The sequence below is a fragment of the Sarcophilus harrisii genome, chromosome 5 (assembly GCF_902635505.1).
Source record: "Sarcophilus harrisii chromosome 5, mSarHar1.11, whole genome shotgun sequence".
NCBI classification, from domain to species: Eukaryota; Metazoa; Chordata; class Mammalia; order Dasyuromorphia; family Dasyuridae; genus Sarcophilus; species Sarcophilus harrisii.
The window spans coordinates 31,253,785-31,273,317 of NC_045430.1; the positions used below are offsets into that span (position 1 = coordinate 31,253,785).

The 19,533-nt window shown below is 33.1% G+C and overlaps 1 protein-coding gene across 1 annotated transcript; it reads right to left on the bottom strand.

Moving 5' to 3' along the window:
• Nucleotides 1-2,488: 2,488 nt before the first annotated feature.
• LOC116419494 lies at nucleotides 2,489-19,237 on the bottom strand. The gene is made up of 8 exons (XM_031940139.1): nucleotides 19,151-19,237; nucleotides 15,936-16,077; nucleotides 14,194-14,270; nucleotides 14,030-14,098; nucleotides 9,875-9,971; nucleotides 6,827-6,855; nucleotides 6,653-6,734; nucleotides 2,489-3,078 (listed from the first exon to the last, which is right to left on the bottom strand). The coding sequence occupies exons 1-8, from the start codon at nucleotides 19,235-19,237 to the stop codon at nucleotides 2,579-2,581; spliced, it is 1,083 nt and encodes a 360-aa protein (XP_031795999.1). The 3' UTR covers nucleotides 2,489-2,578.
• Between the last annotated feature and the right edge of the window lie 296 nt (nucleotides 19,238-19,533).

The window sequence follows — 19,533 nt, forward strand, 5'->3', positions numbered from 1 at the left end:
TGCAACATAAGCAATATTCTCTTCATTTACTTTATAAGTACGTTCAATTTGTGGCTTATTTTTAGACTGTGGGGTGCTCTTTTTTGAGCACATATAAGAAGAAAACTGAAGCACATTTTTTGAGAAGCTGATCTTTAAATTCTTTAAAAAGACATTTTCTGAACTATCTTCCCTTTGTCCAGGAAATGACTGAAGATCTACACTGAGAGGGCCTTTATCTTTCTTTTTTTCCACAGAATCACTTAAGTTCTTTGCCAAAGCAGATGATGCTTCTGGTAATTCTGATGGTCCTCTAAATTTCAATTCTTGTTTCAAGTCTAAAGTAATATTTAAGTGAAAATTTATTTTATTTAGAATTATTTTTCTTATATGAATGAACTCCTCCCCCGTTCCTTATTAACAGTAATGGCAGTTGTGACAGATAATTTTATCTATTGTAATCTATGTTGAGATAAGGCATAAAATGTAAAAAATTTCTATTTTACTAATTATGCTTTTAGCTGATTATTTTGCAATTTCAATCTATTGCTACATTTTAAGTTTCTTGTGAGATGCTCATTTCCCAGGAGCAAAGTAGAGGAAATTGTAAAAATTGATTTATATACATAATCTAGCTGAAACTGTTACCACTGAATATTTAGTGTAAACTGAGAGGCTGTCCATGATCAATTTGTTAGTTAGGCTAGCAATAAGCAACAAATTGGGTCATTGGACTTTCTCAATAACCAAAGATCATGAGGCAGGGATTACCAGCCTTAATAGAGTTTTGGGAAGTAAAAGAGAAGAAAAAATGGAGTTGGGGAGGTGAGAAAAACAATGTGATAGCTTAAAGAATGGACAGCATCTTGGGAGATGAGGACAAGATGACTGACTGGAAATTGGGGATGAGGAATTAACAACTTTTTTCTTCCCTTTTGGGACTCAGAAATGTTCATTGTTTGAGTTCATAGCCAAGTTTAGAGACAGTAGATTAGACTTCTTTGGATAAAAAGCCAGATATCCTTGAAGGTTGGATTTGTTGTATGAAGATCCTAGACTACATGCATCCTTCAAGAGTAGCAGATTTCCTTACACAAGAATAGACATGTAATTAACAAAATAAATTTAAGTCAGTATAAAACAGGTGAAATTTTAAAATAAGTTCAGAGACAAAAAATCATGACTTGTGCATAGATGTGAAATCAATTTTGTCAATTTTTAAAAGACAGAATCAATCTGATTATTTCAAAACAAAGAGAGAACAAAATAGAAATCTTAATAGTGAAACCACTGGCCAGGACTGTCTCAAAGAAATAGGGAAATAAGATAAATGAGATCTGAGTAAGCTACTCTGATTAGGTCAAGGAAACCTGGAACCAAGATACATTGATAATACTCTACAAGTTAATTTACAATGCACTTTAAAAATTAGGTATTTGAGAGTTAGATAGAATAAGAGAGGTGAAATTATTAAAAGAACTTATAAAGAATTCTATGTTGAAATAAAACCTACATAAACATTTAAACTAGAACATGATGCAATTATTGAATTTATGGATTTTCCAATGATAGAAAAAAATAATATTCCTTGGTATGGTAATTGCATCCCATTCCAATCAATGTCATGGAAACAATTAACTGGGAGGCATCAACTAACCAGGTAACTTAATACATGGGGAAAGTCAAATTGATTCTATTTAGCTTTGTGGAAGTTAGCTTATAAATAAATGAAAATAACACAAAGAAAGGAAAATCATTTATATGTGGATTTTATGGGTGAATGTAAAAACCTAAATGTTTTGGGATTTGAAACACTAAAAACAAAGAGAAGTAGGAAATTAGTTAATTATACTGAAGACAATGTTACACTAATTAGAGGAAGAAATCAAAACACCTGTTAAAAAGACACCTCCTGTTATGGACCAGAACTCTGAAATAAAGATTCTTACAAGGTGTTAACTCAGTGGAATTGATAAATTCAATGGTTACCTAGTTTAGCATGGTGCTAAAGATACCTATGATAAGAGAGCATATAAGCTCAGACAAACGCAGCCAGATTCAGAGGCAGAGAAGACAAGAGAACTGGAGGCAGGAGCTCAAACTCTCAGAACCAAGGAGAGAGATTCATTTGATCTTCAATCAGGCTCCTGGGGGACTGAGAGGCTCAGAGAGAGATAGAGAAAACAAGTGGACTGGAGGCTGAAGCACAAGCTCTTGGACTCAGATTCATTCATCCCATCTCATATCACCTTGGTGGCAGGCTGTCCTCCTTAGCTTCTCCACTGAAAACAAGACTCCAGGAGGCCTCTAAGAAAGCTGACCCAGCCCCAGGCAAAGAGACAAGACTTTGAAAGTGATAATAAAGGATTTGGACTTTAACCCCTGGCTACTCTTGTGGTGCTTATAGCACTAAAATGAAAGCTGCTCCCAGAGACCCCCCAAAAAACCCAAGGAAAAAACATTAGACCTCCCAAGTTTCTAGGATACAGAAAGCATTAACCACAGGGTAGTGAATTTCATCATCACATGATTTTACCATTTATTTTGTTTACCCTTCCTATTAAAGTTTGGAATGTAACTATTCCTGCAAATAACATACTTAGAGAAAATTCATAATATTCATCCTACCTTTCTTTACTTCTTTCTGTTTCTCTTTCTGTAGAGGTGGTTCACATTGCTTTTGGGGGACTGGTTTTTCTAACTGAACTCCAACTTTATAGTCAATGGCAGGCCCAATTCCAACTACAGCTTCACCTATTATGGATGGAATCTTTTCAAATATTGTGGATGGTACTTGATTTTGATTCGGTGGCAATGAGTTGCCAGGATAATTACTTTGCAACTTTATTTCCTTGGAACACTCCTTCTTGGGGACTGGTTTTTCTAATTGAATTCCAACTTTATAATCAGTGACAGGCCCAATTCCAGCTACAGCTTCACCTTCTTTGGATGGAATCCTCTCAAATTTTGTGGATGCTAATTGACGTTGATTCACTGTCAGTGATTTGCCAAGAAAATCACTTTGCAACTTCATGTCGTTGGAACTTTTGTGACTCTCCTTTATCAGAGAAGTACTTGTAGAATCCCATTTCAAAGCATCTGAAAAGTAAATATTTGAGTTAAATAGTACATCAGTTTTATCCTCCTGACATATTACCTAATTTTTTCCTAGGACACCACTCAAATCACTATCTGTACTTACAATTTTATTTTGCTTATTTGTGATAGTTTATCTTTCATTTCAGGTAACAATGCTTCAGTATTCAGCCTATCTTCTTTTTTCTTGGATCATAAGCTCTAACTTTCTTATCAAATTGTATCTCCATGTGTGGATTAGTAAAATAGGGAAAGGTTTTTTTTTTTTGAAAACACCTACTAAACTAAAAATATATATGGCTTTTCAAATTATTTATTTTATCATATAAATATTAATAAATGTTTATTCATATTATAAAATTCTAATTATTTTAACCTGTGATTTATTTACAGAGAACTCTCAATGTAAAAAAAAAAAAAAAACATTGGCTAATACCTTCTTTGCAACTAATATTCTTCAATTTCCCTACGTAGGGCCCTTTGATGTTTAGTGACTTATCCAAGATCAGACAACTAGTTTGAATCAAGAGATGAGATTTGAAATCAGGTCTTTTTTGACTTTGAGGCCAGCTTTCTATCTATTATGTTGAAATATATTCTACAGAAAATGATTACAATTAGCCTTTCTTTAATGAATAATTATTTAAAAAAAAAGAGCTGCCATTTTTCTAAGCATGGGGCATCATTTTTTCAAGTATACTTTAAGTATAACCTTTTTTCTCAGAAAAATCTAACTTCTTGAAGTTAATTCTTAAACTTTTAGTCTGCATTACAAATTTAGCAAAAAAGAACTACATAAGTTTAAGTATTTCCTTTTAAAATACAATGTGACTACATATATACTAGTTTTAAAAAGAAAAAGATAATGATGTATGTATTCAATAAACATACCAGAATATTCAGTAAACATTTAATGTTGAAGTTTCTTCCATCTTTTGTTTAATTATGGCATTTCCAAATTATTGTCAAATATCTCATGCCTTTTCCCCATCTCATTACTGGAGTCATTTATAGTCACTCCAAAAACCTTTTTTTCTGGCTTTGGGCTTTTATTCTACTAAATCTTCTTACTTCAAGGTTATCAATAGTATCTTACCTGGTAAATCACCTAGACTTTTCCCTCAGTCTTCATCTTTTTTTTCCTTACATAGCCTCAGATCCTGCCTTGCTATGAAAATCTTTTCAGATAGTCTTTGTTGTTAATCTCACCCTATTCTCAGGATTTCATTGGTAATTATTCAGAATAGGTCATATCTCACTATCTTCATATATTCACAGGGTTACTACACTGATTGAACATGGGATTATTGTTATTATAGTATACTTACAAATTCTTGCGTCATCTTTGTGGACAAAATGAAAAACACAAGTACAAACACAAAATAGAATAGGTATGGATACATAAATAAATGTCAGAATTTGTTGTATTTCTTTGTGAATACTATTCTCAATATTACTCCATATAACTGCCACAAAAAGTGCAGTTTAATATTTCATTAAAAGAGATATAAAGTTCAGGGGAAATTGGATGTTGAACTCTGCTTTTATCAAACAATATGTGAATTTTGTAGTTACTTTTGAACACCACATTTTAGAACTGGCCCCTGGACCTTCTCATTTAAAATAATGATGTCAGAATTCATCGTTCCTTTTGTTCCCCTCTTCTACCTTTTGAGTGATCAGTCTTTTCATATTCTTATTCTTTGTTAAAAATGGGCACTTCACAGTATTTGACATTCTCTAATGTGTCTTTCTGCTTTCCTAACCTCATGAACTTTTACCCGGAATTTTGCAATAAACTACTATGTGGTCTTCTTATCTCTGATTCCTACTTTCTTTGGTCTATTTTACACAAAGCTGTGAAGTAATCTTCTTAAGGAGGCCTCTTGCCCTCTGTGGTATTGTATTTTAGTTCAGGAGGAATCATATCTATGAAATAGCCCTTCCACAACCATTAATTAGCCTTTTAAGCTCTCCCCCCTATTTTTTTCCAGAGCACTTTTATCACTTTCTCTTGCCTTCTCTATTCCTGATCTTGTAGCATACTTATCCCTTCACTGACAGCAAATTCCTTGAGGCTAAAAACTGCTTTATTTTTGCCTCCTAGAGTCCAACAGGAGATACTTCATATGCATATGAAATATAATAGTTGGTTCATGTTAAGGACCATAACTAAGTAAAGGACAGATCAATTCTCATAGAGTCTCCACAGTTGTGAATCATAATACATTGCACAATCATAACATAACATAAGAGTTGCAAAGATGCCTTTACTGACATAGGTCTTGCTTGTGGATTGGGAATGAAATAAATTGGAGGCAGAAGGAAAAGGAGACAGGTCAGAGAAAGCAATTGCCTCTCAGTCTCCTTGTATCATCATCATCATCCTCCAACATGAAGAGATCCATTCTACAGGTCTGAGTTGTTGTAGCTACAGGAGTCACTGGCAGGTGATTCCCATAGCACAACAAATGGCGCCCGAACATGAGACACAAGAAATATAAGAAATAAAGAAGCAGCAGTGCTTGAGAGGTATTCATGAATAAGATCTTCCCAGAGTTCCTTTGGTAACTCGCCGGGGAAGAGAGCCAGTAAGACTTTTTTAGTCATGGAAATTAAATGGTCCAACACATCAAAGGGCAGAGCCAGGAGACTGATAAGAGACTTATGAAAAATGCCTGTTCTGAGTCCTCTTCTCTGTTTGATTTGCCTCAATGACATCTCACAAGATTCAACACCTGATATGGTATCTCACTCTACAATCATCCAGAGGTGTTAGTGCTGTTTGCATTCCTCAATGTGCAGACTCACATAACAATTAATGCACAAACTTATTGACCATGCTGTGTGTGTGTGTGTGTGTGTGTGTGTGTGTGTGTAGGAAATAAGCCCATTTTCATAAAACAAAAAATGGGGAATTGTTAAGGACCATGCCTAAGTGAAGGGGAAGGTCAATTCTCTAATAACCTCCATAGCTGTGAATCATACTTGAAGGAATTGCAAAACAGCCTTTTCTGACATAGGTGTTACTTGTGAATTGGGAATGAAATTAATTGGAGGCAAGAGGGAAGAGGAGAGAGGTCAGAGAAAGCAACTGCCTCTTGGTCTCTTTGTATCATCCTCCTTCTCTCACATAAAGAGATCCAATCTAAAGATCTAAGTTAGACCTCCAGCAGCCACTGGCAGGTGGCTCCCATATCACAACAGGTTCATGTATAGTACTTTGAATTGAGAGGACACATGCAGTACTGGATTCATATGCCTTCGTGCAATAAAGAAAAGAACCAGGATGTATAAAAATGCAACTTGAAATCAGGTGTTCAAAATACTAAATTAAAGAAAAATCAAAGACTACAGGATGCATCTTCTATTATGTGTAAATTTTGAAAAATTCACTTATTGTCGTACTTGTAAGGAAGGGTAAAAAAGGAAAAAATACCATCTGCATCATGTAATTCAAATTCTTCCCTCAAAAGTGCAATAACAATAGGGAAGGAGGGAAGAAAAGAAGATAAAGATTGAAGAGACCTTAATACATATTTCTTTTCATCCTTAATTATGAAATTATAAAACTTACCAAATTCTAGTTTTTCCTTAACTCCTTTTCCTACTTTTTGGCTTATGAAAGAATCTTTCATTTGAAGAACAGGTTGGATAGGCTATGAAAGAAGATAATTAAGTAAGAAGATAGTTACATAGAAAGTTTTCAGTACACATCTGATAATAATTTTAAAAGTATCAATGCTGTTACCTTCCCATTGGAATTTCTCCTCAGGTGACCTGAGAAAAAGAACAAAATGTTTATTATTATCAACCATAGACAAACATTCAATCACAATTTCATGCAAAATGAATAGGTTTGTTAGTTCTCACTATAGGATTTAGAGAATGAATGCTTTAACATGGTGTAATTGTTATAATGGCATTTGCCTATTCGAAATTAGACATCAGTTATTAGTACTTGAAATAAAACAAGAATACTCTATTGTCCCAACATGCAGTTTACATAATAGATCAGATTCCAGAGAATTCATACTTATTTGTCCATATGACAATATAGAAACATGCTCAACAGTGACACACATAAAAGTTAGTCATTTTAAGCAAAGCATAGTTGAGGTCACAGGGGGTTAATTTAAAGTTAATGTTCTAATGCAGCAGCATATCTTCCAAATAATGAGTGTTATAAATTCAACAAGTGCTCATAGGATGGATGATTCCTTAATTAATTATATAACTGGCAAATTTAGGCTATATATTATCCATAAAGACAAAATAAGAGTTAAAAACTATAACACACACTGTTATCACAGAACTAAAGGGCTAGAAACAAATGTTCTGAATACATCCACTTAGAAGTAACATGCAGAATGAATACTTAATGATATATTTTCTTTTCTCTCCATACCCACATTATCTACTGACACAGTGATGTTACTTTATCCATTTTAAAGTTTCTTGATCCTTTCATTCCAGAAAGAAGGTCTATAAAGGATATCTAAGGAATGATGTACAAAACCTTTCAATTTTGTAAGTATTTTTTAAAAAAGCATCACTGTTCTAAATCTCCAAATATTAATTCAATCTTATTAACATGTAAAATTCCCTTCAATACATATAATTTAATACTTATTTACAGAGATATGATAAATCTCAGAAAATAAAATTTAAAATCTTGAACATCATTTATTTTATGATATAAAATTAATTTATCATATATCCATCCAAAAATTCTTTAAAAATTGTACCACAATAAACTATGAATTTAGGCTTAGTATATGTCAATCTACTCAAGTAACAAGAAATTGAAAGGAAGGTTAGAATTTGGAAATTGAAAACAAGCATTTCCTTAACAGCATGAAACAAATATACATTAGTAATATAACATTTTAACTAACTTATTTAATATTTTTACTCACTCAATTAGGCTAAAAGGTCATTAATTATTCTTTTTCTAGATAGAGGACAAATTCCCTAATAAATTTCTAACCTTATTGTTTTTTAATTTTATCCCTTTATTCATGTGCACAGCATTTTTCAACTGGTGAAAAAAAAATTATTCAATATCTATGGAGAGGTGGAACACATGTGACTATTTAATTTCCAGGAGAGAAGAGAGGAATAGTCTATGCTGCTAGAATTAAACAATATTTGTTCATATATATATATATATATATATTCTGTACGGGCAATATTGAAAAGTTGGCAGCAAAGTGATTTTTTTGTACCTCAGAAATTAACAAAGTAGACTGTATATAACTCAGACAAGATGGATAGGGAAAGTCACCCCCCAGTCTATCAGTTTCCAGAGCATCTAGACTAATGAATTCATGGGATCTTGGGGGTAAGTGAATATTTACATATAATTCTTTTTGTTATTATTTTATATTTGATCTATATTTCCCTTTATGAACAGTTCAGAAAAATGGGTATTGTATCTTAGTTGAGTAAACCTTGGGATGGATTACACTGTGTGTGTGTATATATATATATATATATATATATATATATTAGTAGGTGCTCTGTAACATTAGTTGATCATGTTTATAATGAATATACCTTTAAAAGAAATCAACAAATTGATATATTAGGAAATAATTTTCAGGAAGGCTAATAAACTCCAGAAAAGCTTTATTGAGTTTACACATGAAAAAGTTGCTAAATGAAGAGAAGGATTTCACCAGATGGCCTAAAAGGATCCAGAGAAGGACATTATACAGAAAAATGACCAAAATAGTTTGACTGAAAAAGAGAGAGAAGACAAGCAGTATGAAGTAAAGCTGCAAAAGTGAGTTAGAGTCCTCCTGTCCAGGACCTTAGGAACCAGCAATTCTCCATCTGCAAAATGATTTATTGGCAAACGATTTCCCTTCCCCCTTCCCCAGTTTTTAGGGGAAACTTTTTTTCAGTTTTATTTCAACCTATGGTCACCTCATTTTAACATGCTTAAACTAGATCACTGGACTCTAAGGGTCAGCAAAGTGGGCCAACAAAGTACTCCCAGTACATTCAGAGCCCCTCATATTCTATATGAAAGGAAGGGAGTCTGGTTGCTTTCTCTCCCTGATTCCAAGGCAGCATCTTCTACCATCTATGTTTCTCACTTCCTGCTGTCTACTCTTTTCACCTTTTGTCATTTTTGTCACCATTTACTGTCACCATCCTACAGTACAAAGGTCTGAACAGAAACAGAAGAATCTAGCCTTAATCAGAAGATCCTTAAGGTTTTTAGAAATGAAGTTTTTAAACACATTTTCTTCACTTTACATTTTATCTAATAAGACACAGGGCATAAATAATCCAAAGGTTTCAGAGTCTGGAGATAAGAGAAATCATTGACGTTTGAGTAGTCGGTCTGGAATGAGGTGTCCCACCTCTCAACCACATTGTCTATGTGACTATGAACCTTTAAAGCACTTGACCTTTTGGTGCTCTAGACAATTCTCTGAGACTGTTTCAATGAAATTAGAGGTCTGGTCTGTATTACCAAAAAGAACTGTGTGACATGGTCTGCTATCAAAGAAGTAGTAATTTGTATACCTAACCAAGTAAATTGAAAAGTAGCTCATTCAGTTTGCTAAAACCAAACACAATGCAAAAGCTGGATGGGTATATATATACATACATACATACATATATATATATATATATAGCATTAGGACTTCATGCTCTTTCTTCTCTTGATAATAGACTCTATACCAGCCCCCATGTTGCAGCCCCTTTTTCTCCATCTCCCAGACACCATTTTTCTTTTTTCTTTTTCAATAGAAACTCCACTATCGACATAATATAATATTACCTTCATGTTGTCCCAGTGAAATACTGTCTTTTATATTTTGATTTGTAGGTACAAGTACATGTCTTGTAGATATTTCCAGGTGATTTTCACGGGAACGCTGTTCAAATGAAAAGATCAAGAAAATAGTTAGCAAGTTCACTGATGAAAGCACTCCTGAATGTTTTCTGCTGATAAATTGTGAAGAAATTGCAGAAAAATGAGGGTTCTACAGATAATAAAATGTTTTTATAATATTTTCTTCAAAAGAACAACCTCATGTTTACATTTTTCAAATCTACTCTTCTATCATTTTTCCTTACAGGAGATAAGTGGTAAAAAATAGTGCTACAGGCTGGGGTACTCTTTTTCATATAAAAATAGCTAGCTATATGTAATAATAAAATTCTAACTCAAAATATTATCATTGTCATGATTATATTACACTATATATATGCATGCATATATATGTAATACCATTTTTCACATGCTAGCAATATGGGTGAAGAAAATATTATTTGTACATATTCCCCTTCAGAAATAGAGGCCTATTTGATAGTGATTTGGGCTAGGAATCTGGAAGATTCATCTTCATGAATTAAATTCTGTCCTTAGATACTACTAGGTGAATGAGCCTGGGCAATTTATTAAATCTTGTTTGTAGAGGGCTGCAGATAGTGGGGAACTCTGGGTAAGGTATAAGACCCTTCAGTTCAGAGGGAACCTGCTCACAATGTCTGGTTTGGCTCCCCACCTCCCTTTGGTACTCTCACCCTTCCTGACAAGTCAAGGAGGTGTGACCATCTGTGTTCTACTTGAAGCAAGGCATACTTACAGTAAAGAGAGATATTTACTTATCAATAGCAGGGTGCTTATACTTTGTACTTGTACAGTGTACTGTGGTGATGTAATGGTTCTATAGTTGGCACATGCTCAGTGTGCTGTAGTGGTGTAATCATATTAAGGTATTTAGGGACTGAGAGGATTTGAAATAAAGGACTCCATCTTTGACCATCCCCATGGGTCTCCTGCCGTCTTCACTCCTCCACTAAGATCAAGGACTCAGGCTGGTCCCAAGATCCTCCAGAGAGCTAATCCGGATAGTATATTCTGATGTCCCAGCATGGCGGCTCTAGAAAGCACCCTACACTGTTTGCCTCAATTCCTTAATAAGAAGGAAATGCCAAACCACGTCTATCCCTATGCCAAGAAAAAATATGCTCTTGAAGAGTCAGCCATGACTAAAATGACTGAACAGCCACAAAGCATCTATGCCTGTTATGGGCCAGAACTCTGAACTTGAAACAAGGATTCTTAGAAGGTACCAAGTAGAATTGATGAGACAATGGTTATCTAGTTTAGCATGATATTTAATAGTTCTCTAAGTTCAGTATGATTGATTTAATCTAATAACAAATAATGGTTTCTTAGTGATATAATGATTGGTTTATATGCAGTGGAGAACATATAAGCCAAGCTCTCGGAGCCAAGGGGTTTAGATTCATTTCCACCTTCAGTCAGGCTCCTGGTGGCAGGCTCTCCTCCTGCATTTCTCCACTGAGACCAAGGCCGGTCTGAAAGGCTCTCTGGAAAGCTGCCCAACCCCAGGAAGGAGATAATAAAGAATCTGTACTTTAACACCTGGCTGTTCTTGTGGTGATTATGGAATTGAAATGAAGGCTGCTCCCAGAGACCTCAAGAAAACCAAACCAGAGAACATTAAACTTGTCCATTGCAACTTGATCTATGGTTAACCTATCTATCATCTATCCATCCACCTGTCTATATGTCTGAAATTTGCACATGTACCTAAAAACACACATACACCAAGATAAATATGTGCACAGAATACAATTTATACATACATGTATAATATATATATATATGTTAATGTATATATATATATATATATTCATATGTAAAAATTCATATAAAAACAGAAACAAAAGGAAAAATGTTTTTAAAAAAGCAAAAAAAAAAAGTTTTAAAAGAGAAGAGACTGGGTCTTACATAAACTCACCAATGGCATTTCTCCAAATAGCATAGAAAGAGAAAATTTTAACTTAACCAATAATAGATCTAGATCTATTTTACTATAAATAATTGTACTGAATACTCAACGAGCAACAACGAACACCTTGTCTCCACCTCTACAATGTTTAGATTAGGATTTTTTCTTTTGGTTTAATTTCTTCTCCTCATGCTTGGTGTCTTTAATGCACTTGATGGCCTCCAAACCCCTTTTGGATCATAATATTTTTATCTGTCAGTGGTACCAGGTAAAAACTGTCTCCTTTCTCGATTTTACAAACATTAAAAAGCATAAGCATAAACATACTCATTGTCTTTTTCTTGTCTTCATATTTAATGCCTCTGATTTTGGTTATTTCCAACATAAACTTGAGAGCTAATATCTTCAACTAGGTTTTTCACACTGACAAAAGAGATTGTGCTGTGAGCCAGATTTCTGACCCTCTTTTGCCAGAAAACATGGAAACCATCAGACCTCAAGTTCCTAAAATTTAAGCAATGCCTCAAATAATTTCATTGAAATGTTTCCTGACAACATGTAAAAAATTACCTTAGTATGTAATCATGTAAGCCCCCTAAAACCTTTGCAATTTCTTCCTATCTGTTCATGATATCTATGTTTTTTCCAGGTCTTTAGCCTTAAAAAGTTCAATTATCTCCTTTGCTTTTTGCAACACAGTCATCCCTACATACTGATGAAGCTTTCCCTAAGTTATTGTTTAACATTTCCTACTTCTAAAACCACTCCAGTTTATTTTATTTATTTTATCACCTTACACCCTATTGTAACTACTTTTTATCTCTAATGTGCATCTGTTCCAGGTAATCTTCTAGATTGATTTCAAAATGCTTTCTTAAAATATGTTTCAAAATATTATTACACTATATAGGAAATGACATTGACTCCCCACACTATCTCTTTTATAGCTATATATTTGCTATAGCTAAATGTCAAGTTTACATTACTCAAAAGTATCCTTACTTTTTTTTGCCTATTCTCTCTCCTGCAAGGTTTTCCTCCTTCCTTTCTGCCAATCAAAATTTCTCCTATCATTAAGCCCTAATTATTACCTCTTTCATGAAGTCTTTCCTGATTAAACACAACTAATTTTGCCATTTCCCTTTGTATTGGCCTCAGCAATAATATATACAATTTGAAAAGAAAAAAAAATAGCTATATCCAATTATGTACATACTGGGGCAAAATGGTTTTTCAAGAAGGTCTTGTGACAAAGACCTACAAGTATTTGTTATTGTGCTTTAAGTTTAATAAGACGCGGCTCCCAACAGAGAAAAGTAGAACAGCATCCTTATTGAGACAAAACAAGCTTCTACCCTGTGTGGGTAAAATCACATTTGTATTATTATGCTTAGATAGGACAATAGAAATGTGCAGTTCAGAGGAATTAAGAGAGAGCTTAGACGTCATCCATGATTCACATTACTGGTAGGACTCCTAAGCTAGTGGGAGTGTGTAGTTTATAAGAAAGACCATTCAAAGGATTCCAGGATAATAGTCAACTAATTAGGAGCTTACAATGTAGGAGAAGAGCTTGATTTGTTCCACTTGGCCCTGTAAGTCAGAACGATTACCTCTGGCTGTAAATTGTAGAAATGTCAATTATAGCTCAACATAAGAAAACATCCCCAACAATTGGAGTCATTCAAATATAAAGTTGGCCACTTTACCTGGCTAGTAACTATTCAGTTACAAAAAATTTTCAATCAGTTTGGGGGGATTACTGCAGAGAAGATTCATTATTTGGGATAAAGATAAATTAGATGAACATTGATCATCAATGCTAAGATTTTATTACATCATGTTTTAGTGCCATACATTCAAATTTATATACATTCATATTTTTTCTAAAATGACATACATTTCTAGATATTGACATTTCCGTCTTTTAGCTTGCCATTGGTGAATACATTTTAACCTATCTGTAAGAAAGAAATCAGAACTAAGACTCTTTCACCTGAATCCAGATTCATGGTCATTCTGTTATCACAATTATTTTGCCTACTAAGGGAAAGTAAAAATATAATAGGAGTTTAAATTCCTTATCATTAGCTTCTTTATCATGTTAAAAATGTGTAAGAAGGCCAGCATCAATACTATCAAGGAACTCCTCTTTACCTGAATATTACCTGAAGTTTTACTGTTAGTATTGCTACCTCCAAAGAAAATTTCAACTCCATAAAAATGCATTTAGTACACTACATTCCAAAAAAATAAACTTACACTAAAATTAGCATAAAAGATACATTTACTGAAAAGAATTATCAGAAATTTCTGTATTATTCTTCCATACCTGTTCCTGGTCTCTTTTATCAAAAGTTTCTTTGTTTCTGTCTGATGATCCTTTAAATTTCGATTTTTGTTTCAAATCTAAATTGATTTTTAAATGAAAATTTATTTTTTTAGAATTACTTTTCTTACATGAATAAGATCCCTCCCATTTTTGAGTGCAAATACATAATGTAAGAAATTTCTACTCCTACATTTTATATTTTTTTCTGAGATGTTTATTTCACAAGAGCAAAGGAGAGGAAGCTATAAATTCTCATTTGCATATTCAATCTAGCTGAGACTGTTGCATTTGAAAAATAAAGAGATACTGAAAGATACAAATCTATGCTTGATTTATTAGTAAGGCTAGCAAGTAAGCAATAAAGTGGGTCAATGGATTTTCTTAATAACCAAAAACTGGCCTTAATATATTTTGGGGAAATAAAAAAGAAGAAAGGAGTTGGGGAAGTGGGGAAAACCATGGGATAACAACGAGTGGATAGCATCATAAGGATGGCAATTTAAAATGAGGTGTTAGCAACATCCCCTTCCTTCTGTTTTGTGACTTAGAAATGTTCATGGACTCATACAGTCCATCAAAATCAGAAATAATGAACTAGACTTCTTTGGATTATAAGCCAAATATTCTTGAAGAACAGCTTTATGATATGAAGATGCTGGACCAAATGCATCCTTTAAGGGTACCAGATTTTCTCACACAAGATTAACAGAAATTTTAAAGAATTGCACATCACCTGTGAAACAAATTTAGTGAAACAAAACCAACTTAAATATTTAAACTTGAATATGATGCAATTATTTAATTTATGGATTCTCTAATGATAGGATTAAAAAATGATATTCCTTGGCATCCTAATTGCAATCCATTCAAATATATATGTCATGGAAACCATTAATGGGAAGCATCACCTAAACAGATAATTTAATATATGGGAAAAGTTAAAATGATGCTGTTTAGCTTTAATAAATTAGTTATAAAGTTCAAAATGACAGAAAAATCATTCATATATGGATTTTATATGGTAGAAATTTAAAATAGAAGTATGGATATATAAATGTTTGTTGGATTTTTTTTAATTATTTAAAAGATTAACAGAAATTTTAAAGAATTGCACATCACCTGTCAAACAAATCTAGTGAAACAAAACCGACTTAAATATTTAAACTTGAATATGATGCAATTATTTAATTTATGGATTCTCTAATGATAGGATTAAAAAATGATATTCCTTGGCATCCTAATTGCAATCCATTCAAATATATATATATGTCATGGAAACCATTAATGGGAAGCATCACCTAAACAGATAATTTAATATATGGGAAAAGTTAAAATGATGCTGTTTAGCTTTAGTAAATTAGTTATAAAGTTCAAAATGACAGAAAAATCATTCATATATGGATTTTGTATGGGAATATTCAAATCTAAAAGTTTTAGGATTTGAAACCCTAAAAAAAAGTAGGAAATTACAGCTAATTACACAGAAGAAAATTAGGGCACAATTAGGACACAAGCTTAAAGTAGTCCCTTTTACTATCTGTGGAAAATATTACACTGATTAGAGAAGAAAATCAAAACACCTGTTCCTAGATTCTAGGCTGCTAAGAGCATAAACCATAGGAAGTGAATTTTGTTATCACATGACTTTTCCATTTAGTTAGTTTACCTCTACTAATAAGGTTTGGAATGTAACAAATTGAGCAAATAATCTATTTTTAGAAAATTCAGAATGTTAACCTTACCTTTCTCAGGTGTTTTGGCTTTCTCTTTTTCTAGAGGTGGTTCACACTGTTTCTGGGGGACTGGTTTTGCTAAAACAACTCCAATCTTACAGCCAGTGTCAGATTCATTTCCAGTTGCAGCTTCAGCTACTTCATATTTTTTCTAATGGAATCTTTCTAATTTCTGTGAAGGCTAATTGACTTTTACTCTGTGGCAGAGATTTGCAAGGATAATTACTTAGAAACTTCAAATTCCTGGAACTTCTGTGCTTCTCAATTTTCTGAGAATTACTTGTAGCATCCGATTTTGAAGTAAATATTTGAATTAAATAACACATCAGTTTTATCCACCTGACGTTATTTTTTCATAGATTGTCCCCAAAATTACTACCTATATTTATTATGTTATTTAGCTTATTTGTGGTATTTTATCTTTCAGATAACATGACAAAAAACTCACTAACAATTCTTTGCCTTCACTATTCAGCCTATCCTCACTTTCCTGAATCATCCCTTCTAATTCTCTTATGAAATTCCATCTCCATGTGTGGTTCCAAAGAATGTATTAGTAAGATAGTTTGGTAAAGTTTTTTTTAAGTGTTTTAAACTTGAAATATTTATATATTTGACTTTTCACATTATTTAGGATTAGAAAATAGTCTCAGCCTATGAATTTCTCACCTGTTATTTACAGAGAACTCTGTGAGGAAAACATGGGCTAATACCTTCTGTGCAGTCTGGTTAGGACATTTCAAAGTTTAGTGACTTGCCCAGAATCATATGACTACTCATGAATCAGAAATGAGATGTGTAATTCTGTCTTTTTGGTTCTCTATCCACTATGCTGAAACATTGTCTACAGAAAATGTCTACAAAGGATGCTATCCTTTCCATGAATTTTTTTTAAGGCTGCCATCTCTTCTAAGCATAGGGGCATCTTTTTTTTTTTTTTTCAAACTACATCAATTAGAGTATAAGTTTTTTTTTTTTATAATAAATGCTTCTTGAAGATTGTTTTTTTTTAAATTTCAGCTTGCCATACAAATTTAGGGGAGGGAATGGCTTCCTTAATATATTTCTTTTTAAAATATATGACTTTTTCTCAGTCTTTGTCTTTTTTGACCTTATAACCTCAAATACTGTCTCACTCTGAAAATCTCTTATTGTTTGCTGCTAATCTCATCCTATTATCAGAATTTCATTGGGAAGTGGCCAGAATAGACAACACCACACTATTGTCACAATTTGACAGGGTTACTAGACTGACTGACCAAGGGATTATTGTATACTTAAATTTCAGCAAAGTACTTGACAAATTACATATCATCATTTTTAACAAAATGACCAACACAAACTCAGACTCAAATTTGAAGGATATGCATAAAAGTTTTTTCAGAATTTGTTTTATTTTTTGAATTGTTTATATTCAATATCACTTTAGATAGTTGTCAAAAAAAAAAGCTGGCATAATATAATTTATAATTTCATTAGAAACGATGCAATGTCCAGAGGAAGGAAGATGTTAATCTGATTGACCTCTGCTCTTCATTAGATCTGTGAATTTTAAAAGGTATGGCTCCTGGACTTCTCAGCCTATTTGTCTTTCTGGAGCTTCAAATTTAAAATAGCCAAGTCTGAACACCTCATTTCTTGTCTTACCCTCTTCTACCTTCTTAGTCATCAGTGCTGTCATGTTTCTAGTCTTCATTAAAAATGGAAACTCCTCAATAAATGTCATCACCTCCCTTTTCTTCATTCCCAAATCTATCTTTCTGTTTTCATTATCTCATCAACTTTTACCTGGATTTTTGCAGTTAATTACTATCTGGTTTTCTTATCTCAGATTCCTACCTTCTCTGGTTTACCCTATACAAAGCTCTTAAGTAACCTTCTTACTTCACTTAAGTAGGTCATTCTCTTGTCTGGTATCCTACTTCTTTATTATAGGAAGAATCACATCTAGGAAATCTTTCTTCCACAACCATGTATTAACCTTTTGTACTCTCCTTTCAGTTTTCTCAGAGCACTTTTATTTCTCTCCCTTGCCTTCTTCTCTTGCCTCCAGATCTTATAACATACTTACCTGTTTTTATATTGTATCTCTTTACAGAAAGTAAATCCCTTGTGACTAATAACTTAATAATAATAATAACTTAGTCTTTACATCCTAGAGTCAAACAGGAGACACTTAATATAATATTGGTTCATGTATGACAACTTGAATTGGGGAATACATGCAGTATTGAATTCATGTGCCTCCATGCAATAAAGAAAAGAGCCAAGAAGTACAAAAATGAAACTTGAAATCAAAACACAAAATTAAAAAAAAAAGAGAGAACCTGAAGACTATAGGATGCATTTTTTATCATGTGTAATTTTGTGAAAAATTTATTTATCCTCATAGTTGTAAATAAAGGGGAAAAAAAAGAAAAATACCATCAATGTCATCTGCATCAGTTAAATCAAATTCTTCTATGAAATCTGTAATACAAATGGGGAAGAAAGAGAAAAAAAGAAGAAATATGAATACTGAAATGCCTATATATATATATATATGAAATATTAGTTTGCTAGCCTGCTGATATGTATTAAGTTCATTTTTAAAAATAAAACTTAAAAAAACAAATAATTTTAATAACAACTAGGCTACAGAAAAAATTATGTTCCTTCTTGATAGAGAATTGTCCAATTTTGAGATATATTTCTAACTGCAAGCCTTTTTCTCTTCACTCATGCTGGTAGTCTTTTCTCATTGGCGCACAAAACACTCCAATGGCTATGGATAGTTGGAACACGTGTGTTTGTTTAATTTCCAGGAGAGAGAGATAGTCTGTGCTGCTAGATATGAGTGATATTTGTCCTATTGGGTGTATCCTATGGGGGGAATCTTTGAATGTATTGGCAATAAAATAATGATTTTTTTGTACCCTAGAAATTAATGAAATAGACTGTACATAACTCAGAGCAATGATCGACAGAAACTGTTAATGCAATTCAATTATGCCATACTTTGCTATTTCCAATCTGGTTATGTGTCATATCTTGCTATTTCCAACCTGGTTATCTGTACTCATTATATCTTAAATATTGGGCAAATAAGTATTTAGCCTGGTCATCTCTCTGTTCCTGGATATTGTATCTATGATATTCAAGTGTTTTTTTTTTAAGTTTCTAAATAATAAGAGGACAGTTAACACAGTGAAACCTAACTGCTATTTATGAGGACTATAACTGACAGCCTTTTGCCTGTGAGACAAGCATCTCTTCACATAGGAAGCTGTTGGCCAATCTATTTTGGCCTCTCCACATCTTGTAACAGTCATTGTGGATCACTCTTTCTATCTCAGATTGTTCTAACATTTATTTGTTTAGATTTGTGGGGTTTTTTTGGTTGTTCTAGATTTTGGTCAAGATTGATTATTGAACTACTTCTGGGACATTGATCAGCCCATCTGAAGCTTTGGTAGCAGGCAGTACATCACACATATCCCCTGCATGGACTGAGAGTCTCCACCAGTGCTCAGCCTCAAGCAGTTTTGAATGAGGCTTTGTCCCTTACCTCTGATGAACTGATATGAGGAATTTGGAAATCTTGATTGGATTATCTATTGCTGTGTGT

Excerpts from the sequence above, each read along its gene's own strand:
- LOC116419494 (XM_031940139.1), bottom strand. The coding sequence starts at position 19,237 with ATGACTGTTACAAGATGTGGAGAGGCCAAAATAGATTGGCCAACAGCT. Across the intron at positions 16,078-19,150 it reads TGTCTCACAGGCAAAAGGCT|AAAAAATATGAAGTAGCTGA; the intron begins GTCAGTTATAGT and ends AGATTCCATTAG. Across the intron at positions 6,735-6,826 it reads GGAGAAATTCCAATGGGAAG|CCTATCCAACCTGTTCTTCA; the intron begins GTAACAGCATTG and ends CTTCTTTCATAG.